The sequence below is a fragment of the Anolis carolinensis genome, unplaced genomic scaffold, assembly GCF_035594765.1.
Source record: "Anolis carolinensis isolate JA03-04 unplaced genomic scaffold, rAnoCar3.1.pri scaffold_12, whole genome shotgun sequence".
NCBI lineage: Eukaryota > Metazoa > Chordata > Lepidosauria > Squamata > Dactyloidae > Anolis > Anolis carolinensis.
Genome location: NW_026943823.1, coordinates 1,133,880 through 1,159,251, shown reverse-complemented (window position 1 = coordinate 1,159,251; position 25,372 = coordinate 1,133,880). Strand labels below are relative to the sequence as shown.

General features: G+C 41.5%; 1 protein-coding gene, 1 long non-coding RNA gene and 1 other non-coding gene across 3 annotated transcripts; 1 reads left to right on the top strand and 2 right to left on the bottom strand.

Annotated features, from left to right (window-relative positions):
- Positions 1-50: 50 nt before the first annotated feature.
- Positions 51-17,275, top strand: vsig4 (V-set and immunoglobulin domain containing 4). Its single transcript, XM_008120382.3, has 9 exons — positions 51-2,669; positions 8,015-8,377; positions 9,230-9,511; positions 10,101-10,166; positions 10,663-10,737; positions 11,475-11,531; positions 12,818-12,934; positions 14,474-14,495; positions 16,052-17,275. Exons 1-9 carry the CDS (start codon positions 2,612-2,614, stop codon positions 16,290-16,292), a joined length of 1,281 nt encoding a protein of 426 aa, XP_008118589.2. The 5' UTR covers positions 51-2,611; the 3' UTR covers positions 16,293-17,275.
- Positions 17,276-19,626: 2,351 nt separating this feature from the next.
- LOC134294115 (uncharacterized) lies at positions 19,627-23,951 on the bottom strand. Its single transcript, XR_010001095.1, has 2 exons — positions 23,910-23,951; positions 19,627-20,302 (listed from the first exon to the last, which is right to left on the bottom strand). It is a non-coding gene; the product is annotated as an uncharacterized LOC134294115 (long non-coding RNA).
- On the bottom strand, positions 20,161-20,253 carry mir223 (microRNA mir-223). The gene has a single exon (NR_129934.1). It is a non-coding gene; the product is annotated as a microRNA mir-223 (primary transcript).
- Positions 23,952-25,372: the final 1,421 nt, after the last annotated feature.

Sequence of the window (25,372 nt, the reverse complement as noted above, 5' to 3'; positions counted from 1 at the left end):
ACAAGTCGAACACTTCCCAAGTGTCTAGGACTGTGTGATGTATTTTCGGATGATGCGTGCAGATCCCAGTAGGGTGGCCTTTTGCAGATCGTGATTTTGTCAATGCCTATTGTTTTCAAATGCCGGCTGAGATCTTTTGGCACGGCACCCAGTGTGCCCATCACCACCGGGAACCACCTGCACTGGTTTTTGCCAGAGTCTTTGCAGTTCAATCTTGAGGTCCTGATAGCGGCTGAGTTTTTCCTGTTGTTTTTCGTCAATGCGACTGTCACCTGGGATGGCAACATCAATGATCCAAACCTTTTTCTTTTCCACAACTGTGATGTCTGGTGTGTTGTGTTCCAGAACTTTGTCAGTCTGGATTCGGAAGTCCCACAGTATCTTTGCGTGCTCATTTTCCAAGACTTTTGCAGGTTTGTGATCCCACCAGTTCTTTGCTGCTGGCAGGTGGTACTTGAGGCATAAGTTCCAATGAATCATTTGGGCCACATGGTTGTGCCTCTGTTTGTAGTCTGTCTGTGCGATTTTCTTACAGCAGCTGAGGATATGATCAATGGTTTCATCAGTTTCCTTGCACAGTCTGCAATAAATATTATTATTACTATTATTTATAAGTGCATACCTGTGCCCATAAAGAAGCTGAGAGTTAACTCTTGCTCTGAATCTCTGGGCAGTTGCAGGAATGAATTGCCCTCCTTTCCCATAGAATAACCCAGTGTTTGCTTCAATATTCGTCCGAGTGTTTTCAATGTGAGTGTCCCATGTGCCCCTTGTTTGAAAGATAATGCGTTGCCCAGATATTTATAAAACGTAACTTCCCCAATGAACCGCGATCCTTGGAAGATCACATCGAGGGACTTCCAGATTATTTCCAAGGAGAGTAAATATAGAAAGTGCACACATAGGCGGGATCGGTATTAGCTTTGGAAAAAGGTCTCAACTTCTCCTTTTCCTCTGTGGCAACTGCGGAGGAAGCAAAGCCGCAAACCTTCCTTGCCTTTCCATGCATCACGTCAGCAAACGAACCCTGGCATGTTTAGGCACATGACTCATGTTTTTTCCCTCCGTGTCAGCACCTTCCTTTTGAGGAACGTCAGCATGGCCGGTTCCTTGCCTTGGCAAGACCACCTCCAAGCCTAGAACGGGGCGCAAAGTGGCCAAGGGACTGGGAACAGGGTGGCCGGAGTGGGAGATGGACAGGCCCCAGAAAGACAGGGTCTCCCTTCCCCAGAGGGAAATAGGCTCTCTAGGAATTCACTCAGCCCTTTAGGTCGTTCTATCTGCTATGCTTTTCCTTGAAGTTGCACTGGAGGACCTGCCAAATTCCTAGAGAGGATTCCCTGCGATGTCTAAAAGTTTCTGTAGTGTTGCTTTGGAGCAAATTTCCAGAAAGGTGTTTCCAGACCTCTTATGGTACACTTACGGCGCAGTGGATTAAACCGCTGAACTGCTGAATTTGCTGACCAAAAGGTCAGCGGTTCAAATCCTGGGAGCGGAGTAAGCTCCCAGGGTTAGCCCCAGCTTCTGCTAACTGAGCTGTTGAGTAGATCAATAGGTACTTTTCCGGCGGGAAGGTAAGGGTGCTCCATGCAGTCTTGCCAGTGACCACATTACCTTGGAGGTGTCTACGGACATGGGAATGTGAGTAGATCAATAGGTACTGCTCTGGTGGGAAGGTAACAGCACTCCATGCACATGATCTTGGAGGTGTCTACAGATATGGGAATGTGAGTAGATCAATAGGTACTTCTCTGATGGAAAGGTAATGGCACTCCATGCAGTCATGCCAGTGGCCACATGACCTTGGAGGTGTCTATGGACATGGGAATGTGAGTAGATCAATAGGTACTGCTCCGGCGGGAAGGTAAAGGCACTCCATGCACGTGACCTTGGAGGTGTCTACAGATATGGGAATGTGAGTAGATCAATAGGTACTGCTCCGGCAGGAAGGTAACGGTGCTCCATGTAATCCTGCCATCAGCCACATGACCTTGGAGGTGTCTACGGACATGGGAATGTGAGTAGATCAATAGGTACTGCTCCGGCGGGAAGGTAATGGCGCTCCATGCAGTCATGCCAGTGGCCACATGATCTGGAGGAAGGACCGAAGTTTGACCATGCGTGGTTTAGATGTTCTTGCCATTGCTGTCCTTCTAGAGATGCCTTCCATGCAAACAATTCCTTGCTATCAGAAAGCATTGAGCGCAAGGCTTGCAGCGTCAGTTTGCTTTTGCTGGAAGAACATCCTTGAGATCAAGGATCAGTGAAACAAGAATTTCTTGCACCCAAAGTTAGCCTATATGGAGCCATTTATCTCCCCCTTGAAATAAAAAATAGTGATGTTTTGCAAAATAATATCCGCACACACTGCCCAGGTCTTTGGATCAGTGCAAGGTTTCGTCTGGCTCTTTAGTCCGTTTCCTCTTCTATGTTTCTGAACCATTCAACCCATTGCAAGATGCTTTTTCTCTCTCTAAACAACAACAACAAAAAAAAGGAAGGATAATAAAAAGAGCGAAGAGAAGGAAGTTGTGCTACTTCCCTCCTGGTTTTAGAGAGCGAAGAATCTCATCCGTAAAGAGGAGGAAGAAATTGGGATTTGGTTTCGGCAATGGAGAAGTGGTCTTGGTTCGGGTTTCTGATGCTCGCGGCCACCGTTTCCGGCAAAGGTGAGGTTGAAAATCCCCCAATTTGGTATACATTTGGATGGGAGATTGGCTGAATTCTTGAAAGTGAAATCTATATCACTTGGACATTTTGTGGGTTCTGCTAACTAGGAATATTAGAACAGGAGGGTTAGTTGGCTGTAGGCCAGTTTATTGTAGTTCTTTCGACAACGTCCAAGTTGTTCATATATAACAGATTTCCATGACAATGGAGCAAATGCTTTGATTACATGAGATAGTAATAATCTGATGTTTTGAAAAGTTTGGTGGACCAGTTAGAAGCAAATAAGTGGTGACCTTCATTATATATATATATATATATATATATATATATATATATATATATATATATATACACACATACATATATACACACACACACACACACACACACACACATATACACACACACACACACATATACATACATACATACATACATACTAGCTGTGCAATGTGGTGGTGGTATTGGTTAAAAATTGTTGTGTAATTTTTATTTGATGTTATTTGCAATTTTTTATTAATTTTATTGTAAGTTATCTTTTTACTTATTATATTTTATTATTTTCTTGTATTATTTTTAGTTATTTTCTGTTATTATAGTATTTTATTGTATTAATTTTTAATGTTTTTTATTATTTTTTATTGGGTTGCTAGGAGACCAAGTTGGAGCAGCTTAGCCTTCTAACTGGCAGCAATTGGATAAAAGCAATTATTCCTCTCTCTCTAATGAGGACTTTATTTTTCTTTTCTTTTTGTTGTATCAACCTAGAGGTGTGGATGATGGGTTGTGTTGTCAAATTTCGAGGTTGGAGGCCCTGTAGTTTTGTTGTTTTGTGGGTCGCCGTGATGCCATCACTCTTTTATATATATAAAGATATACTCTGCACAGTCTCATCTTCTCCTGATTATGGACTATGTTAATCTATGGCCCCCCGATTGGAAGCTGTTGTGATTATCATTGATTGTCATTTTTAGAGTAAATTTTTATTTTGTGTAATAATGTGTTCTTATATTGCTATGTACTGTATGTTGTGTATTATTGTTGTAAACCGTCCTGAGTCCCTTTTGGGAGATAGGGTGGTATATAAATAAATTATTAATATTATTATTTAAAAAAGACTTGTTCTCTCATCTGAATCCCACAAGGATTCCTGCAGGACGGAAGTTCATGCAAATGCAATGGATATTAAGGCACATGTCTTAAATACTTTCCATTAATGAGATACTCATAACCAGAGAGCTGACATTATGAGAAGTTTGGCACAAATTTCATAATGTCTTTAATTGGGAGCCAACATGAGAGTTGGAAGCTGCGCGGACAGGCAGAGGCTTCAACACGCAGCTTGACTTTTCAGTTTTGGCGTGCACTGCCAAAACCCAGGACATTGGGGTTTTCGTTCTTAGTGCTTTTCCTTTCCTATCTTTTCCTTTCCTTGAATTTGGGTTTTCTTTCTGCTTTGCGTTTCTCCTTTCCTTATATTGCGTTGCGTTGCTTTAATAATAATAATAATAATAACTTATGCCTCAAGTACCACCTTCCAGCAGCAAAGAACTGGTGGGATCACAAACCTGCAAAAGTATTGGAAAATGAGCACGCAAAGATACTGTGGGACTTCCGAATCCAGACTGACAAAGTTCTGGAACACAACACACCAGACATCACAGTTGTGGAAAAGAACAAGGGTTGGATCATTGATGTTGCCATCCCAGGTGACAATCGCATTGACGAAAAATAATAGGAAAAACTCAGCCGCTCTCAGGACCTCAAGATTGAACTGCAAAGACTCTGGCAGAAACCAGTGCAGGTGGTCCCGGTGGTGATGGGCACACTGGGTGCCGTACCGAAAGATCTCAGCTGGCATTTGAAAACCATAGACATTGACAAAATTACAATCTGCCAACTGCAAAAGGCCACCCTGCTGGGATCTGCACGCATCATCCGAAAATACATCACACAGTCCTAGACACTTGGGAAGTGTTCGACTTGTGATTTTGTGAAACGAAACCCAGCATATCTATCTTGTTTGCTGTGTCATACAACGTCGTTGTGTCAATAATAATAACTTTATTTTTATACCCCGCCCCATCTCCCCGAAGGGACTCAGGGCGGCTTACATGGGGCCTAGCCCGATAAAACAAACAAATAACAGTAACAAATGCTTTCCTTGCATTTAGGTTTTCTTTCTGCTTTGTGTTTCTCCTTTTTTTTTGCCTTTCCTTGCCTTGTGTTGAGTTGCTTTGCTTTGATTTCCTTGCATTCAGGATTTCTTTTTGCTTTGTGCTCTTTTCCTTTCCTTGCATTTAGGTTTCTGCTTTGTGCTTCTCCTTTCCTGGCCTTGCGTTATGTTGCATTGCATTGCTTTGCTTTCCTTGCATTATAATAATATAATAATAATAAAACTTTATTTATACCCCGCCACCATCTCCCCAATGGGGACTCGGGGCGGCTTACATGGGGCCATGCCTGGGAAAAATACAATATAACACAATATAAAAACAACATATCATAATACAATTACAATAATACAATAAAGGATCATATACAGTACAAATTCATGTTTTCTTTCTGGTTTGTGCCTTTCCTCTCCTTTGCTCTCTTCTCCTTTCCTCTCCTTTCTTCTCCTTTCCTTTCCTCTTCTTTCTTCTCTTCTCTTCTCTTCTCTTCTCTTCTCTTCTCTTCTCCTTTCCTCTCTTCTCCTTTCCTCTCCTTTCCTTTCCTCTCCTCTCCTTTCTTCTCCTTTCCTTTCCTCTTCTCTCTTCTCTTCTCTTCTCTTCTCCTTTCCTCTCTTCTCCTTTCCTCTCCTCTCCTTTCTTCTCCTTTCCTTTCCTTTCCTCTTCTTTCCTCTCTTCTCTTCTCTTCTCTTCTCTTCTCTTCTCTTCTCCTTTCCTCTCTTCTCCTTTCCTCTCCTTTCCTTTCCTCTCCTCTCCTTTCTTCTCCTTTCCTTTCCTCTTCTCTCTTCTCTTCTCTTCTCTTCTCTTCTCTTCTCCTTTCCTCTCTTCTCCTTTGCTTTCCTCTCTTTTCCTCTCCTTCCCTTCCCTTTCCTTGCATTTAGGTTTCCTTTCTGCTTTGCCTTGCCTTGCCTTACTTGGATTTAGGTTTTCTTTCTGCTTTGTGCTTCTCCTCTCCGCATTTGGATACCATTGTGTGTCTGGGGATGAAGGGTATTTTACACCATAACTCGAAGACCACTCCAGTCCATTCTGGAATTTACTTGGACCTTGGAAGGAGCTCCTTCAGACTGAAAGCCAGGATGGACAGAGGAAGACCGCACCTTGGTTCACGTTAAGAAATACGGGGAAGGATGTGGCCGGTCGGTCACTGAACCCCCTTCCCTTCCCTTGCAATGGGGCCAAGTGGTGTGATGCCATGGTTGGCGCCTGCTTGCTTGTTTCTGTGTGTGCTGCTGCATGTGAGGATGCCTCATTGCGCACTTCTGTTTCCACACTCTTTGGGGAAAAGCAGAGCCTTGCAATGCTGCCGCTTGCTTCATCAGCACAGAGGAGACCATCAGAAGTCATCTCCCAAAGGCTTTCCTGATGGCGTTGAGCTCCTTCAAGTCATTTCTGACCCATGCTGACTCCGTCACAGGGGGTTCTGGGCAAGGCACGCTCAAAAAATGCCTTTCCTTTGAGACCGAAAGGGTGGGATCTTCCATAGATGATTGGCTATTTCCTGCCCTGGTCTCCAGCGTTGTCATAGTCCAACACTCAGACCAATAGACAATACTGGCCCAGATCTTATCAGTGTACATCTCTCCACATGATGCCATGCAAAGACCCGGAAGGGCACCGTTGCACAACTGAGCCAAGACGGCAGCCAAAAACACACCCAAATGTGCAACGTCTTCATGTATAATATCTTGAAATGATGTGACAACTAAAGGGGCCGGAAAGGAGAACATTTGCCCTGCTTCTGGGGAAAGGGAGGGGAGAGATATATTATTAAAAAACAAACACAGTTTTGCAATTTGGGCAGTTCTGACCTGAGGGCAGGTCTGTGGTTTTGTTTTTCTCTGAAATCGGAACCTGTGGGTCGTGGCCTCTCTTACGGACAAAGCACCTGCAGCTGACTTGCATCTGCATGGGGGAAGGAATGCAGTTTGGCACCACGTTCACTCAACCACTCAATGCTATGGGGTAAGAATCAAAAGCCAAGCAATATTACTGATACACACACACCATAGTTGGTGCCTTCCTTTTCCGACACAAAAAAAGACTCCTAGAGTTACAAAACTGCCTGTTGGTGGAGCTTGGCTTTAGATGCGGATTTTGGCAAACACTTTCTGACAGTCAGGTCTTGATCTACCAGGATCTGAGTGAATAATAATAATAATAATAATAATAATAATAATAATAATAAGTTTATTTATAGCTCGCCTCCATCTCCCCCGAAGGGGACTCGGGGCGGCTTACAGCAAAATCAAGTGAAGGATGACCTCTTTATTATTATTATTATTATTATTATTATTATTATTATTATTATTATTATTTGCATTGAGGTGGGTTGGGTTCTGACTTCTTTCTCTCGTCTACCCAAAAGATGCCGTATTCTGTATTGATTACCCATATTTACTCGAGTCTCATTCACCATTGAATCTAATATTTCTTTTGTATTGTTGTATATTGGCATTGAATTCTGCCAGGTTTTTTTTTCAGTGAACAAAATCCTTTATTTTAGACTCTATTAATGGAATACTATAATAACAACAATGCCATTGGAAAGATGCATGAGCAAAAGAAAAACACAGTATTTCTACAATTTAGTTTTTAAAAAGAGACTAAAAACTGGAAGCTGTAATTCAATACACATTTATTTTAAAATAAGTCCTACTCTACTTTAAGGATTTTCCTCTCAGTAGCCATATAGCGGTGTGTAATTGCTTTTCTTCAGACACATGTACAAAATCCAGTTTTTGCAATAAAATACCATAAATTATATGAATAATCAATTTATACTATCAATTTATATATAATCCTTAGACTCATTTCTCATGCCTCAAGTTTTCTTTTCTTTTTTTTAATTATATATATATTTATTGAAGTTTTACCTTATAAGATAGAGTAAATTTACATCAAAAGAGTGAGAACATTTGATTGTATAGAAAGTGGGAAAACTGAGATTTAAAAAGGATTTTGTAAAGTTTTGTAAGCCGCCCTGAGTCCCTTTGGGTGAGAAGGGTGGGATAGAAATGATGGAAATAATAATAATAGTTCAGTCATCAGAGTCAAGGTTCAATCCAAGAGAATCAGGCGATAGTGGATTCACAACGTTGCTCCCAGCAAACCGCTATCTCCATCCTCCAGCTCTTTATGCCACTTTCACACGTGTTCTCCCTTGTCCTTAGGCATACTAGATCTCTCTGGCAGAGAAGAGGTCAATGGGACCTGGAAGGCCTTTGTTGTTTTGCCGTGTGCCTATGAGCCGTCGCCCGGCTTCCGGGAGCTGAGCGTGGCTTGGAAGGCCTCCCAGCAAGAGCACGGCCTCCGGACCCTCTTCCACCGGGACCAGAGCTCCGGGGACCAGACCCTCTTGACCGCCTTCAAAGGCCGGCTCAGCGTCCCGAGGAAGCCGGCCGGAGAGGTCTCCCTCCGAATCGAGGCGCTGGACATGACCGACAGCGGGGTCTACACCTGTTCGGTGGCCTGGGAAGCGAAGAACAAGAGCCGGATCTCCAAAGAGAGGGTCACCAGGCTCAGGGTCATCAAAGGTAACCGGCCAATGGGGCTCCTGAGTTGGCTGGAGAGAAAAGTGGGGAATAATAATAATAATAATAATAATAATAATAATAATAATAAGGTTTCCATAGTGCAGGGGTCCTCAAACCTTTTAAGTAGAGGGCCGATGATGGGGGGCTGCTGGGGGGCCGGATGATGATGAAATAGTCCAAAATTAGGATTGTTGTTGTTGTGTGCCTTCAAGTCATTTCAGACTTAGGTCAACCCTAAGTCTAAAGTTTAGGACAGAGGCCAGGTCAATGACTTTGGAGGGCCTTAGTTTGGGGACACCTGATCTAGAAGATCTCATAAGACCATAGGTAAGGAAAGAGACCCTCAAAGGCAATCTAGATGATCTCATCAGGCCATCAGAAGACCATAGATAAGGAAAGGGACCTCAAAGACTGTCTAGATGGTTTCATAAGACCATAGATAAGGAAAGGGCCCCCCAAAAGGCCATCTAGACAATCTCATAAAACCATAGGTAAGGAAAGTGACCTCCAAAAGCCATCTAGATGGTCTCATAAGGCCATAAGTAAGCAAAGAGACCTCCAAAGACCATCTATATGGTCTCATAGGACCATAGGTAAGGAAAGTGACCTCCAAAAACCATCTAGATGGTCTCATAAGGCTGTAGCTAAGCAAAAAGACCTTCAAAGACTATCTAGATGATCTCATAAGGCCATAAGTAAGCAAAGAGACCTCCAAAGACCAGGTAGACTTAGGTCAACCCTAAGTCTAAAGTTTAGGACAGGGGCCAGGTCAATGACCTTGGAGGGCCTTAGTTTGGGGACCCCTGGCATAGTGTGTTTTTGAATAATAACTGTCCCTTCTCTTGCTTCCAGTCCCAGTGACCAAACCGGTCATCCAGTCCAGTTCTGGGGCCGGGGCCGCGTCCGCAGGGGCCCAGACCAGCCTGACGTGCTTGACCGAGGGCTCTCCGCCCATCAGGTATCGGTGGTACAAGGAACAAGCCGATGGCACCAGTCGTTTTGTGGACAGTGAAGCCGTGCTCACCTTCAACCCGCTGCAAGCCTCGGACGCAGGGAGATATTCCTGCACGGTGGGAAACCGAGTCACTGCCCGAGTGCAGCGGAGCGAGACGTTTGAGCTCATTGTGAGAGGCGGTAAGGAGGACGCAGGGCAGCACAGGACCCTGGAGCTGGAAGGGACCCCCAGGGGTCATCCAGTCCAACCCCCTTCTGCCGTGAAGGAAAGGCACAATCCGATTCCTCCTGACAGATGGCCAAAATCTGTTGTAAACCTCTCGATGAGGATATTGGGAGAGATAATAGAATCATGGAATCCTAGAGTTGGAAGGGACACCCAAGGGTCATCCAGTCCAACCCCGTGAAGGAAAGGCACAATCCGATCCCTCCCGACAGATGGCCAGACTTTGTTCTAGAACCTTGAGATAATGATATTGGGAGAGATAATAGAATCATGGAATCCTAGAATTGGAAGGGACCCCCAGAGGTCAACCTCATTCCGCCAGGCAGGAAGACACAATCCGAGCCCTCCTAAGAGATGGCCATCCAGCCTCTGCTTTAAGACCTCCAGAGATGAGGACTCTATTGAACTCCCAGGTAGCCTTTATATCACTAGAGTTGGAAGGGACCCCCAAAGGTCATCCAGTCCATCCCCTTTCTGCCATGAAAGAAGACACAACCAAAGAGTCCAAGAAGACTGTGTCACGCTCTGTCTCTTCTCTCGCAGGTTCTACTTATTTTAATACTACGTATCCCAGCATTTTGTCTGAGGAGCCCACAACGTCCAGGCCAGGTGAGGACCCCAAAGAGGACTGACCATAGATTAAACCACAGTGGCACCAAATGGGTTATTATTTTAATGAAAAAGAGAAAGTCTCACAAATGGGGCAAACACATAAACAGGGGACTTGGGAATAAGTTGATGCTGGACAAATGTCGCTTCTGGATGCCTGAGAGTGACGATTACAAGTAGACTTAGGTAATACTTTCCCATCCCGTACTCTCTGTATTGACTTGATAGTAATAGCAATAGTCAATTAAAAGTCAGTCGAGACAAATCAGGACATACCTAACTCAATGGGACATTGAGTTAAGCAGCTTTGGGAAGGCAGTACGCATTGCGTATTGGATTATTTCGGCCAGTTTCTTGAGAGTCCCGGTTATCCGAGAGTCACCTGGATGGATAAGAGGTTCAGAGCATTGTGCGCATGGTTCTGGCCCCATTCCTGTCAATGGGATGAAGGAACAACCGATCGTTTTGCAAAAGTCTCTTTCCTGGAATGTTGCAGAAACAACGAAGGAGACTCTCGAAGCGAGGACCACCGCGGGCTCGGTCGTCTGGAGAAGGGTGACTACGTCAACAGGTGAGAGAAAGAGCAGTGTTCTCAAGTCGGGTGAGCTCCCGTTTGTCAGCTCTAGCTTGCAGGGACATGAGAGAATGGTGCTGCCTGCAGGCAGAGCCGGCCCTAGGTAATGTTCAAGTGTAGGCGAACAGAATTTTGGTGCCCCCCAAACCAATCACTGAAAAATAAAAGAGTTGGATAAGTGAAAATGTTGGATAATAAGAAGGGATTAAGGAAAGGCCTATTAAACATCAAATTACATTAAGATTTTACAAATTAAGCACCAAAACATCATGTTTTACAACAAATCAACAGAAAAAGCAGTTCAATACGTGGTAATGTTATGTAGGGATGTAGGGCAGTGTGGTATTAAAAAAACTCTAAAATCAGGACAATAAATAAAAAACAACACTCTGAAAACAGGAGAAATCCAGACATTCGTTCTCACCAGGAAGGCATTCGGGGCTTTGGGGAGCAGAAAAGTGCCTCGATGGTGCCCCCAACAAGATGGTGCCACAGGCAACTGCCTAGTTGGCCTGGTGGTTGAACCGCCTCTGCCTGCAGGGCATCTGCCAACACGAAGCCTGAAAGATGGCTCTGGTTTCATCCAAGCTCAACATGAATAGCTCATGAGCTGTGATAAAGGAAGGAAGGAAGGAAGGAAGGAGTGGCAGGGAGTTCTGGACTCTGAAGCCTCCTCCTCATTGATTCCTAGGATCTTCTTTCTGCCAATGTTAATTTTGAATGTCTCTTTGCAGCTGCAAGGACATCTTCCTCGACCTTTGGTCCACACTGGAAAGCCTCTGAAAGGCAAGGTGAGTGTCATGGAAAGCGGGCACGGAAAGGAGAAGTACAACGATTGGGAAATAATAATAATAATAACAACTTTATTTTTATACCCCGCCCCATCTCCCCGAAGGGACTCGGGGCGGCTTACATGGGGCCTGGCCCGATAAAACAATCAAATATCAATAACAAAGCAATAACACAATTATTCCAACATCAACTTCAGTAAAAACAATCATTAAAATCAACATGAAGCATACAGTGTTAAAAACAGGAGACTAATTCATAGATCCTCATGGAAACCGGCGGTGGTGTAATGGGTTAAATCCATTGTGCTGGCTGAGCTGCTAAACTGAAGACCGCAAGAGGGGTGAGCTCCCGTCTGTCAGCCCCAGCTTCCCATGCGGTGATATGACATGAGAGAAGCCTCTCAGCAGGATGGTAACACATCCAGGCAATATCCCCTGGGCAATGTCTCTGTAGACGGCCAATTCTCTCTCACTGGAAGAATTGTTCTCAAGTCGGGTGAGCTCCCGTTTGTCAGCTCTAGCTTGCAGGGACATGAGAGGAGTCCCCCAGCAGGATGGTAGCATATCCTGGGCAATGTCTCTGTAGACAGCCAATTCTCTCACACCGGAAGAATTGTTCTCAAGTCGGGTGAGCTCCCGTTTGTCAGCTCTAGCTTGCAGGGACATGAGAGAAGTCCCCCAGCAGGATGGTAGCATATCCTGGGCAATGTCTCTGTAGACAGCCAATTCTCTCACACCGGAAGCGACTTGCAGTATATTCTCAATTTGCTTCTGGCGGGCTGTGGCGCAGCTGGCTAGTAACCAGCTGCAGTAAATCACTACTGACCGAGAGGTCATGAGTTCGAAGCCCGGGTCGGGTTAAGCCCCCGACCATTAAATAGCCCGGCTTGCTGTTGACCTATGCAGCCCCGAAAGACAGTTGCATCTATCAAGTAGGGAAATTTAGGTACGCTTTACGCGGGAGGCTAATTTAACTAATTTACAACATCATAAAACTGCGAGCAAAACACGAGGAAAGGAATGAGGAAGTACAGCCACTAGTGGATGGTGAAGCAACAGCTCCCCCTGTGACCAGAATCGCGAAGCTGGAAAAAAATGTTAAATGCCTCTGTGTCTGTCTATATATGTTGTTTGTCTGTTGGCATTGAATGTTTGCCATATATGTGTTCATTGTAATCCGCCCTGAGTCCCCTTCGGGGTGGGAAAGCAGGGCGGAATATAAATACTGTAAATAAATAAATTAAAAACAAAATGGAAACCCCGAATCTTTGCCATCTTTCTCCCAGGCCATCGCAAGGCCGCCTTGCCCTTCTACGTCATCATCCTGATCGCGGTGCTGGTCTCCGCCGCGGTCCTGTCCGTCATCGCCATCGCCTTTTGCAGAAGAAGGAGAACCAAACCCGGTGAGTTGGAGACGCCACGGTCGCAATCGAGACTCAGAGGCTTTGATTGTCTCTTTTTAAAATGACTTTTTAATCCACAACTTACAAACAAACAAGGAAATTAACAAATACTTTTTCTACCATCAGAGAAAAATGTGACTACATTCAAAGCGTCAGAAAACATGAACTCCACACAATCTATATTATCTAGTCTAAGGGCTTCCGATTTCGACACCCGTAAAATAAAATAAAAAGCATTGATGCATCTTTTCCCCACGTAATAATAATACTCTTCTTGTCCAAATAATAATAAAAATAATAATAATAATAATAATAATAATAATAATAATAATAATAATAATAATAATAATAAAAGAAAAAAGAAAAAGAAAAGAAAAAGGTTTGGATCATTGATGTTGCCATCCCAGGTGACAGTCGCATTGACGAAAAATAACAGGAAAAACTCAGCCGCTATCATTTTGACAAAATTATCAATTTGACAAAATTACGATCTGCCGACTGCAAAAGGCCACCCGACTGGGATCTGTGCACATCATCCGAAAATGCATCACACAGTCCTAGACACTTGGGAAGTGTTCGACTTGTGATTTTGTGATAGGAAATCCAGCATGTCTATCTTGTTTGCTGTTGTTGTGTCAATAATAATAATAATAATAAGAAGAAGAATGTGTCTGATGTGTGTTCCAATGCAACGGCCAGCAGAGTGTCTGCTGTGGACTCATCTTGTTGTGTTTCTAATAATAATAATAATAATAATAATAATAATAATAATAATAATAATAATAATAATACATCACACAGTCCTAGACACTTGGGAAGTGTTTGGCTTGTGATTTTGTGATATGAAATCCAGCATGTCTATCTTGTTTGCTGTGTCATAATAAAATAATAATAATAATAATAATGGAACTTTTCATGCAGTGTTTTGTTGTGCCAGCTGTTAGCTCTAGTTTGTAGTGCGGTTTTCTTGTACTGATTCTTTGTCTGCTGTACAAGAAAACCGCACTACAAACTAGAGCTGACAGCTGGCACAACAAAACACTGCATGGAAAGTTCCATCATCATCATCATCATCATCATCATCATCATCAGAAACACAACAAGATGAGTCCACAGCAGACACTCTGCTGCACACATCATCCGGAAATACATCACACAGTCCTAGACACTTGGGAAGTGTTTGACTTGTGATTTTGTGATACGTAATCCAGCATATCTATCTTGTTTGCTGTGTCATACAATGTTGTTGTGTCAATAATAATAATAATAATAATAATATAGCTATAGTAAAGGTAAAGGTTTTCCCCTGACGTTAAGACCAGTCATGTCCGACTCTGGGGGTTGGTGCTCATCTCAATTTCTAAGCCGAAGAGCCAGCGTTGTCCAGAGACACCTCCAAGGTCATGTGGCCACTGGCATGACTGCATGGAGCGCCGTTACCTTCCCGCCAGAGCGGTACCTATTGATCTACTCACATGTCTTTTAATACAGTAGTTTTGTTTAAATCCTTCTTATCATATGTCACCGTTTCTTTTTCAGATCGCAGCTACCAAGTTGCATAGTAAGTGCTCTTTCATTATTTTGAGAGCTATATGGAAATGTTTCAACCTGACGTATTCTGGAGAGATGGACGTAGATGGAGAAGACATACAACACATACAGACACACAATAGAGGCAATTTAACATTTTCCAACGTCTGGATTCATGGGGTTATGCTCGATTCTGGCCACAGGGGGAGCTGTCGCTTCATCTGTGTCTGTCTATATACCATAGACATATATACCATCTATCTATCTATATAAATGAGTGATGGAATCCTGGCGACCGACAAAACAACAAAACTAAACACCGCACAACCTCAAAAACTGACAGCACAACCCCTCATCCATGCCTCTAGGTTGATACAACAAAAAGAAAAGAAAAATAAAGTCCTAATTAGAGGGAGAGGAATAATTGTTTTTATCCAATTGCTGCCAGTTAGGAGGCTAAGCTCTACCCACTTGGTCTCCTAGCAACCCACTCAGCCCAGGGGACAGGCAAAGTTAGGCCTCACTTAGGCCTCTTCCACACTGCCTATAAAATACAGACACCACCAGACAATGCCACAGCAACGCGTGGCCGGGCACAGCTAATATATATATATATATATATATATATATATATATATATATATACATACACACACACACACACACACACACACACACACACACACACACACTCGAGTATAAGCCGACCCCAATATAAGCCGAGGCACCTAATTTTACCACAAAAAACTGGGAAAACATTGACTCCAGTATAAGCTGAGGGTGGTAAATTTCAGAAATAAAAATAGATACCAATAAAATTACATTAATTGAGACATCAGTAGGTTAAATGTTTTTGAATCTTTACATCAAGCTCAAATTTAAGATAAGACTGTCCAACTCTCATCAAATCATTATTCTCATCTTCAGTGTAAATGTGTTTATGTAGCCTTTTAATAATAATAAAGTAAAATAATACATGTAATAATAATAATAATAAATACAGGAAGATAATACATGTACAGTAGAGTCTCACTTATCCAACGTAAACGGGCCGGCAGAACGTTGGATAAGCGAATATCTTGGATAATAAGGAGGGATGAAGGAAAAGCCTATTACACATCAAATTAGGTTATGATTTTACAAATTAAGCACCAAAACATCATGTTATACAACAAATTTGACAGAAAAGGTAGTTCAATACACAGTAATGCTATGTAGTAATTACTGTATTTACGAATTTAGCACCAAAATATCACGATGTATTGAAAACATTGACTACAAAAATGCGTTGGATAATCCAGAATGTTGGATAAGCGAGTGTTGGATAAGTGAGACTCTACTGTAATAATAAATAGAGTGAAATAATAAATGACCACATGATGCGAATTTAATGCACAGCCTAATCTGGCGAAGTTCATTTAGCCAAACCAAGGTGAGCATTAGATTTGAGTAAATGAGGGTATGTCTTCCTTTGGGATGACACGGGTCAGGCGTGACCCAAAGGCACCAAGGACATTGCTGGTGGCGTGTGCCTCTCTCTCGCCTTTGGGTCGGCACTGCTTGACTCTTTGCCGTCTTCCGTTTCAGCAACAATAACGATGCGGCCTTTGTGCCCGGAGGAGGAGGAGGAGGAGGCGGCGGCAGCGAAGGGCCGTGCGTTGCCCCGCAGCCGTGCGAAGGGCCGTACGAGGAGCCCACCCGCTGCCTGGAGAACAACTACACGGAGGAGCCCACCAAGGCCGGCCCGTACGTGGCCATGCGCACAACGCTTGAGAACGAGTACGAGCTCCTGGTGAGCAAGGAGTCTGAGTACGAAGTGACCGTATGAACTTTCAGGGAGCCTTTGCTTCCAACTTTTCCACAACCTGAACAGACTCCAATCAACCTTCCTTGTTGCGAGCTGCACTGCGCTGCATGGCTCCAAGACCGAGGTTGCACGTACAAATCCCACATCAACATTTCAATGCTTGCCCGTTCTTGCTAAAGTTTGCACCACTTGCATTAGGTTTGGATATACAGTAGAGTCTCACTTATCCAACATAAACGGGCTGGCAGAATGTTGGATAAGCGAATATGTTGGATAATAAGGAGGCATTAAGGAAAAGCCTATTAAACATCAAATTACATTATGATTTTACAAATGAAGCACCAAAACATCATGTCATACAACAAATTTGACGGAAAAAGTAGTTCAACATGCAGTAATGCTATGTAGTAATTACTGTATTTACGAATTTAGCACCAAAATATCACGATGTATTGAAAACATTGTCTAGAAAAATGTGTTGGATAATCCAGAACGTTGGATAAGCGAGTGTTGGATAAGTGAGACTCTACTGTAGTAGCAATAGTCCCATTTCACCCCTTACCATCCCATGTTTCCGCCTGCTTTTAAAATGCACCAGTTTCTTTCTCCTCCCCGCCTTTGTTCTCACTTCAATTGCTGCAAACTCCGTTCAAAGTGCAAAAGACCATGGCTGCATCTACACTGCCATATAAAATCCTTGATATCTACTTTGAACTGGATTATATGATGAGTAGACTAATATCTACTCATCATATACAGGGCCCGGGCTGTGGCGCAGGCAGGAGAGCAAGCCAGTTGCAATTAACTGCAATGAATCACTCTGACCAGGAGGTCATGAGTTCGAAGCCGCTCGGAGCCTATGTTTGTTTGTCTTTGTTCTATGTTAAAAGGCATTGAATGTTTGCCTATATGTGTAATGTGTAATGTGATCCGCCCTGGGTCCCCTTCGGGGTGAGAAAGAGGGGCGGGATATAAATGCTGTAAATAAATAAATAAATAAATAATAAATAAATAAATCATTCGCTGCTTTGAGTCCCCTTCACGGGAGGTATAATAATAATAATAATAATAATAATAATAATAATAATAATAATAATAATAATAATATAAATGATATTATTATAAATAATAATGTGAAAGATCTCAGCCGGCATTTGGTAACAATAGACATTGACAAAATCACAATTCGCCAATTGCAAAAGGCCACCCGACTGGGATCTGCACGCATCATCCGAAAATACATCACACAGTCCTAGACACTTGGGAAGTGTCCAACTTGTGATTTTGTGATACGAAATCCAGCATATCTATCTTGTTTGCTGTGTCATAATAAAATAAAATAAAATAATAATAATAATAATAATAATAATAATAATAATAATCACACAGTCCTAGACACTTGGGAAGTGTTCGACTTGTGATTTTGTGATACGAAATCCAGCATATCTATCTTGTTTGCTGTGTCATACTAATAATAATAATAATAATAATAATAATAATGTAACCCAATTCAAAGCAGATGTGGATTCTCTGTTTTGATTATTTATTATATGACAGTGTAGAAGGGACCTCCAGGGGCCATCTAGTCCAACCATCTTCTAGGCAGGGGAAACACAATCAAATCCCTCTTGACCGATGGCCGACCAGCCTCTGTTAAAAAGTTTCCAAAGACTTGACCAGACTTCTTTCCATTCTCCACTGCCATATAAAATCCAGATTTGCTTTGAACCGGATTATATGGCAGTGTAGACTCATATAACCGAATTCAAAGCCGATATTGTGGATAATCAACCTTGATTTTCTTTTAAGATTATATGAGTTTTCCATATAATCCAGTTCAAAGCAGATATTGTGGATTATCTGCCTTGATATGCGGGGTTATATGGCTGTTTGGATGCAGCCTGAGGCACCTTCTATACTGCCATATAAAATCCAGATCATCTGCTTTGATCTGGATTATATGGCAGTTATAAGGACCCGACTATCAACTATTTTGTGGGGTTTGTGCCCAAATTGCAAGCACCGAAGTGTGTTGGGGACAAAGGCGGAGGAGGAAAGAGACACCGGGACACTTTTAAAGCAAGGTGGCAAAGTGGGAATGCAAAGGTTTAACTGGGATCGATGCTTCCAAATTGGGACTGGGAACAAAAAGAGAGCTTGTTTACAGCCCCGAAAACATACAACAACCCTGTTTCCATCTCTCTTTGAAAGAGGAACAGATGTGGTGGGAACGCCGATAAGACTGAGCACCAAAGCAGACGCAAAGGGAAGTTGGATGCGTTTCAGAGCTCACGTCTCCAAAATCCGTTCCATGGAGTTGCTCTCAATGTTAGCGTTTTCTGTAAGGATACGACAAAACCCATTGGCCTGTCGGGAAGTTGCGATGTTGTGATCAAAATGCACAAACTTGGGATGGTTTTGCATTCCTATTCCTGACCCTGAGATCATAGCCATTTCCTTTAAAGCTTCACTCAATATCTTTTTGTTGCATCGAAACCAGGATATAGTTATGGCTGAAAAACAACGCCAAGCGTTTGGCAGTTTTGTCAAGGCAGCAATAAAGATCTAATTAGGAATTGTGTATTTATATTTCCGTGAATGCTTTTCTCTGTTGGTGTGTTCATTGTGAAAGCCCAAACCCAATGGCCAGTTTCCCTATAGAATAACACATATGTAACACAATATTGTTCCTTGGTTATCGATGTCATTTGGTGGTGCCAAAACGTTGCTTTTGCAAGAGGGACACCATCCTATTATTATTATTATTATTATTATTATTATTATTATTATTATTATTATTATCCTACCACAGCACATTTTGCTCACGTTTTGCAAGAAATATCTCATGATAGGGTCTCAACCAATTCTCAACTTCGTAGCAGCCACAAAAGCAAAGATTATTATTATTATTATTATTATTATTATTATTATTATTATCCTGCCATAGCACATTTTGCTTGAGTTTTGCAAGAAATATCTCACAATAGGGTCTCAACCAATTCTCAACTTTGTAGCAGCCACAAAAGCAAAGTTTATTATTATTATTATTATTATTATTATTATTATTATTATTACATTATTATTATTATTATTATTATTATTATTATTATTATTATCCTGCCATAGCACATTTTGCTCAAGTTTTGCAAGAAATATCTCACAATAGGGTCTCAACCAATTCTCAACTTCGTGGCAGCCACAAAAACAAAGTTTATTATTATTATTATTATCATCATCATCATCCTGCTATAGCACGTTTCTCCCGAGTTTTGCTATAAATATCTCATTAAAAGAGTCTCCACCAATTCTCAACTTCGTGGCAGCCACAAAAACAAAGTTTCTGGAGCAGAACAACTACTTTGAAAGTAACCACTTTTCAATTAAACAGGAAACAACACTTCCAAACCAGAGACAGAACATGTTTTCAGATTTGGTGACATGTGATCTACTCATATTTGCATGTTTTCAAACTGCTAGGTTGGCAGGAGCTGGGGCTAACAGCGGGCGCTCATTCTGCTCCCGGGATTTGAACCTGGGACCTTTTGGTCCGCAAGTTCATCAGCTCAGCGCTTTAACACACTGTGCCACCAGGGGGCCCCTGTGGTATAATAATACAGAACAATATAATCTTTAAAATCAGGACAGTAAATAAAGAGCAACACTCTGAAAACAAGGAAACTGGGAATTCCAGATAGGAAACAATCAGGGCCAGCTAACACCTCCCTGAGGAATCCCACTTAGGACGATGCCACAGCAACACGTGGCCGGGCACAGCTAGAAAATAATAAATAAATAACTCTGGAGTCCATAGAGTCGCCTGCGTTTCTGTCGGAAGGTGTCCGGTTGTCCGTTTGGTTTTGGCCAAGAGTCCGGGTCCTTGTGGCGGGTCAGAGGCCGCCCTTTGTATATTTGACAAACTGACACTCTGGTGCAGACGGAGTGTGCGATCAGATCGTCAAATACACGGAGGGAAGCCCTGCGTGCGTCCGTTCGTAGTCAGCCGCGACGGCAATTTCTTCCTCGTCGGAGATCTAGGAAAAGAAGGAGAGACTCAGACAGAATCCAATCATTATTTTGTCCTGCTTCGGGAGAAAACAATGAAGTTAATTTCAGTGCAAACCACCCTTACTATGACCCGAATCTAATGCTCACCTCTTTTCTTTTTTTTTTTTGGCTAAATGACTTTGCTGAAATGAGGTTGCCCACTTGCCTAGTTTCCATCAGACCTCACAACCTCTGAGGATGCCTGCCATAGATGTGGGCGAAACGTCAGGAGAGAATCCTTCTGGAACATGGCCACGTGGCCCAAAAAAATTAATGCAGCTCAAAGTTCAGGAATATATACTGTACACTCCATTTGCCTAGTTTCCAATAGACCTCACAACCTCTGAGGATGCCTGCCATAGATGTGGGTGAAACATCAGGAGAGAATGCTTCTGGAATATGGCCACATGGCCCAAAAAAATTAATGCAGCCCAAAGTTCAGGAATATGTACTGTACACTCAATTTGCCTAGTTTTCAATAGACCTCACAACCTCTGAGGATGCCTGCCATAGATGTGGGTGAAACATCAGGAGAGAATGCTTCTGGAATATGGCCACGTGGCCCAAAAAAATTAATGCAGCCCAAAGTTCAGGAATACACTCCATTTGCCTAGTTTTCAATAGACCTCACAACCTCTGAGGATGCCTGCCATAAATGTGGGTGAAACTTCAGGAGAGAATGCTTCTAGAACATGGCCAGACGGCCCAGAAAACTCACTGAAACCCAAAGTTCAGAAATATATACTGTACACTCCGTTTGCCTAGTTTCCAATAGACCTCACAACCTCTGAATATGCCTGCCCTAGATGTGGGTGAAACGTCAGGAGAGAATGCTTCTAGAACATGGCCAGACGGCACAGAAAACTCACTGCAACCCTAAGTTCAGAAATATTTTTATTTATTTATTTATTATTTAAACTTATATGCTGCCACTCCCCTAGGGCTCGTGGCGGCTTACAAGAACAGGCTAAAATCTAACAATTTAAAAACATCTTTAAAATATCTTTAAAAAAACATCTATATATATATATATATATATATATATATATATATATATATACACACACACTGTACACTCCGTTTGCTTAGTTTCCAATAGAGCTCACAATCTCTGACGATGCCTGCCATAGATGTGGGTGAAACGTCAGGAGAGAATGCTTCTGGAACATGGCCAGACGGCCAGGAAAACCCGCAGCAACCCGGTGATTCCAGCCATGAAAACCTTCAGCAACACATTAAATTAAAACTGTTGCAGAGAATGAAAAAAGTGCCTGTTTTGACACTTTTTCTGCACAAAAAATACTTGTTTCCTCCATAGGAAGTAATGTTTTTTGTGCAGAAAATATTTCAACACGGAAAAGCATGTGTTTCTCTGCATGCAATATTTATTGCATGCAGAGAAACATATGCTTTGCTGATTTAAAATATTTTCTGCACAAAAACACTGCTTACTACGGAGGAAATAAGTATTTTTGGGGCAGAAAAAGTGTCAAAACAGGCACTTTTTTCATACTCTGCAATACAGTAGAATCTCGCTTATCCAACGTAAATGGGCCGGCCGAACGTTGGATAAGCAAATATGTTGGATAATAAGGAGAGATTAAGGAAAAGCCTATTAAACATTAAATTAGGTTATGATTTTACAAATTAAGCACCAAAACATTATGTTATACAACAAATTTGACAGTTCAATACGCAGTAATGTTACGTTGTAATTACTGTATTTATGAATTTAGCACCAAAATATCACGATATATTGAAAACATTGCCTACAAATATGCGTTGGATAATCCAGAACGTTGGATAAGTGAGACTCTACTGTAGTTTTAATTTAATGTGTTGCTGATGGCTTTTTGGGGAGAAATGCTCTATGTGTTCTGATCATTTTCTAACCAAGAAATTATAAATTGGACATAACTCTTTCTGTCCGTATTCAGCTTAGAAGTGGCTTTAATAATGACTTATTAATTAAAATTAAAACCCTTATTTCCTGTCTTATTTGTCATTGCATGCAAACAATAAAATAGTCTAAAGCTTTCAAATTTTTTGCAAATTCAAACTAAGGAGAGGAATCGAATCAGGCGGTATTTTCCGAAGCTCTCTTGGCGTTCGTTTAATGCATCCGCATTGTACAATTAATCCAGTTTGATAACACTTTCATGGCCATGGCGTAACGTAGTTTGGCAGAAAAGGCTCAAGACCTTGCAATGCTACAACTCCCATGACTTAAAGGTGACTTTACAACGTATAGATAAGTGAAAATAAATCACCGAAATGAACCACAGCTATACTAGTTCCATTATTTTCGTGTTAATAATAAGGGACAGAAAGCAAGAAAGCATGGAAAATTAATAATAATAATAATAACTATATTTTTGTACCTTGCCTCCGGGCTATACTAGTTCCATTATATTCATGTTAATATTAAGGGACAGAAAGCATGAAAGCATGGAAAATTAATAATAATAATAATAATAATAATAATAATAATAACTTTATTTTTGTACCTTGCCTCCGAGCTATACTAGTTCCATTATTTTCGTGTTAATATTAAGGGACAGAAAGCAAGAAAGCATGGAAAATTATTATTATTATTATTATTATTATTATTAATAATAATAATAATAATAATAACTTTATTTTTGTACCTTGCCTCCAGGCTATACTAGTTCCATTATTTTCGTGTTAATAATAAGGGACAGAAATCATGAAAGCATAGAAAATTATTATTATTAATAATAATAATAATAATAACTTTATTTTTGTACCTTGCCTCCAGGCTATACTAGTTCCATTATTTTCGTGTTAATAATAAGGGACAGAAATCATGAAAGCATGGAAAATTAATAATAATAATAATAATAATAATAATAATAATAATAATAATAACTTTATTTTTGTACCTTGCCTCCGGGGCTATACTAGTTCCATTATTTTCATGTTAATATTAAGGGACAGAAAGCATGAAAGCATGGAAAATTAATAATAATAATAATAATAATAATAATAATAATAACTTTATTTTTGTACCTTGCCTCCAGGCTATATTAGTTTCATTATTTTCATGTTAATAATAAGGGACAGAAAGCAAGAAAATTAATAATTATATTAATAATAATAATAATAATAATAACTTTATTTTTGTACCTTGCCTCCGGGGCTATACTAGTTCCATTATTTTTGTGTTAATATTAAGGGACAGAAAGCAAGAAAGCATGGATAATAATAATAATAATAATAATAATAATAATAATAATAACTTTACTTTTGTACATTGTCTCTGGGGCTATACTAGTTCCATTATTTTTGTGTTAATAATAAGGGACAGAAAGCAAGAAAGCATGGAAAATTAATAATAATAATAATAATAATAATAATAATAATAATAACTTTATTTTTGTATCCCCAAAGGAACTTGGGGCGGCTAACATGGGGCCAAGCTCGGATAATTATAATAGAACGAAATAAAATACATACTTAATACACGTCATCAGAAGACAAAAATACACCAAAATAAAAACATAATTATATACGATAACATAGTAAAAATAAAATAGTGACAATAGTTCAGTTAGATAATAATAATATACTTACTTTTCCAAACAGTTTTTGGAGATATTCTTAAAAGTGGTCCATACTAGAGTGAGTCAGGCATGGGCAAACTTTGGCCCTCCAGGTGTTTTGGACTTCAACTCCCATAATTCCTAACAGCCTACCGGCTGTTAGGAATTATGGAAGTTGAAGTCCAAAACACCTGGAGGGCCAAAGTTTGCCCAGGCCTGCAGTTTAAGCAATGGATTGAATGGCAAAGTTTCCAGGGGTCGAAATAGCCAGATTGTGGGGTGAACAGGACCCAAATAGCAACTGAGGCCTCGCCTTTTGTCGGTCCCGGGTTCGAGAGGCGCACTGCCGTTCCCCAAAGAAGGGGCCCCTGGTTTTGAAGGGGCCTCTGCCCTCGTCAAGAGGAAGCGAAAAATGGGGAAGATAGCGCTGAGGTTTGGGGACAGGAAATATCTGGACGCGGAGTGACAACATCGTGTCAGGGTTGGGAAACGCTGCGGCCGGAGACGGAGCTTCTCCTCTCGAGATGCCGCCTAAATATGGGCTTGTTTTTCGGCCCTGCAAAAACCCAATACTAGGCTGCCTTTAACAACTGCAGAGGTTCTCAACCTTCCTAATTCGGCGACCCCTTAATCCAGTTCCCCAACCATAAAATTATTTTATGGTCTTTCAGTCTAACAGTTGAGTTCCCTGTGTGCCATTACATCAGCGGTTCTCAACCTTCCTAATGTTCTCAACCTTCCTTATGTTGTGGTGACCCCCAATCATAAAGTTATTTTATGGTTTTTCAGTCTAACTGTTGAGTTCCCTGTGTGCCATTACATCAGCAGTTCTCAACCTTCCTAATGTTGTGGTGACCCCCAACCATAAAATTATTTTATGGTTTTTCAGTCTAACAGCTGAGTTCCCTGTGTGCCATTACATTAGTGGTTCTCAACCTTCCTAATGCGCCGACCCCTTAATCCAGTTCTTTATGTTGTGGAGACCCCCAACCATAAAATTATTTTATGGTTTTTTAGTCTAACAGCTGAGTTCCCTGTGTGCCATTACATTAGTGGTTCTCAACCTTCCTAATGCGCCGACCCCTTAATCCAGTTCTTTATGTTGTGGAGACCCCCAATCATAAAATTATTTTATGGTTTTTCAGTCTAACAGCTGAGTTCCCTGTGTGCCATTACACCAGCAGTTCTCATCCTTCCTAATGCGGCGACACCTTAATCCAGTTCCTTATGTTGTGGTGACCCCCAACCATAAAATTATTTTATGGTTTTTCAGTCTAACAGCTGAGTTCCCTGTGTGCCATTACACCAGCGGTTCTCAACCGTCCTAATGCCGCGACCCCTTAATCCAGTTCCTTATGTTGTGGAGACCCCCAACCATAAAATTATTTTATGGTTTTTTAGTCTAACAGCTGAGTTCCCTGTGTGCCATTACATTAGTGGTTCTCAACCTTCCTAATGCGGCGACCCCTTAATCCAGTTCTTTATGTTGTGGTG

Coding starts and splice junctions, on each gene's coding strand:
- vsig4 (XM_008120382.3), top strand. CDS start 2,612: ATGGAGAAGTGGTCTTGGTTCGGGTTTCTGATGCTCGCGGCCACCGTT. Junction 10,738..11,474: donor AAGGGTGACTACGTCAACAG/GTGAGAGAAAGA, acceptor GTCTCTTTGCAG/CTGCAAGGACATCTTCCTCG. Junction 14,496..16,051: donor CGCAGCTACCAAGTTGCATA/GTAAGTGCTCTT, acceptor CTTCCGTTTCAG/CAACAATAACGATGCGGCCT.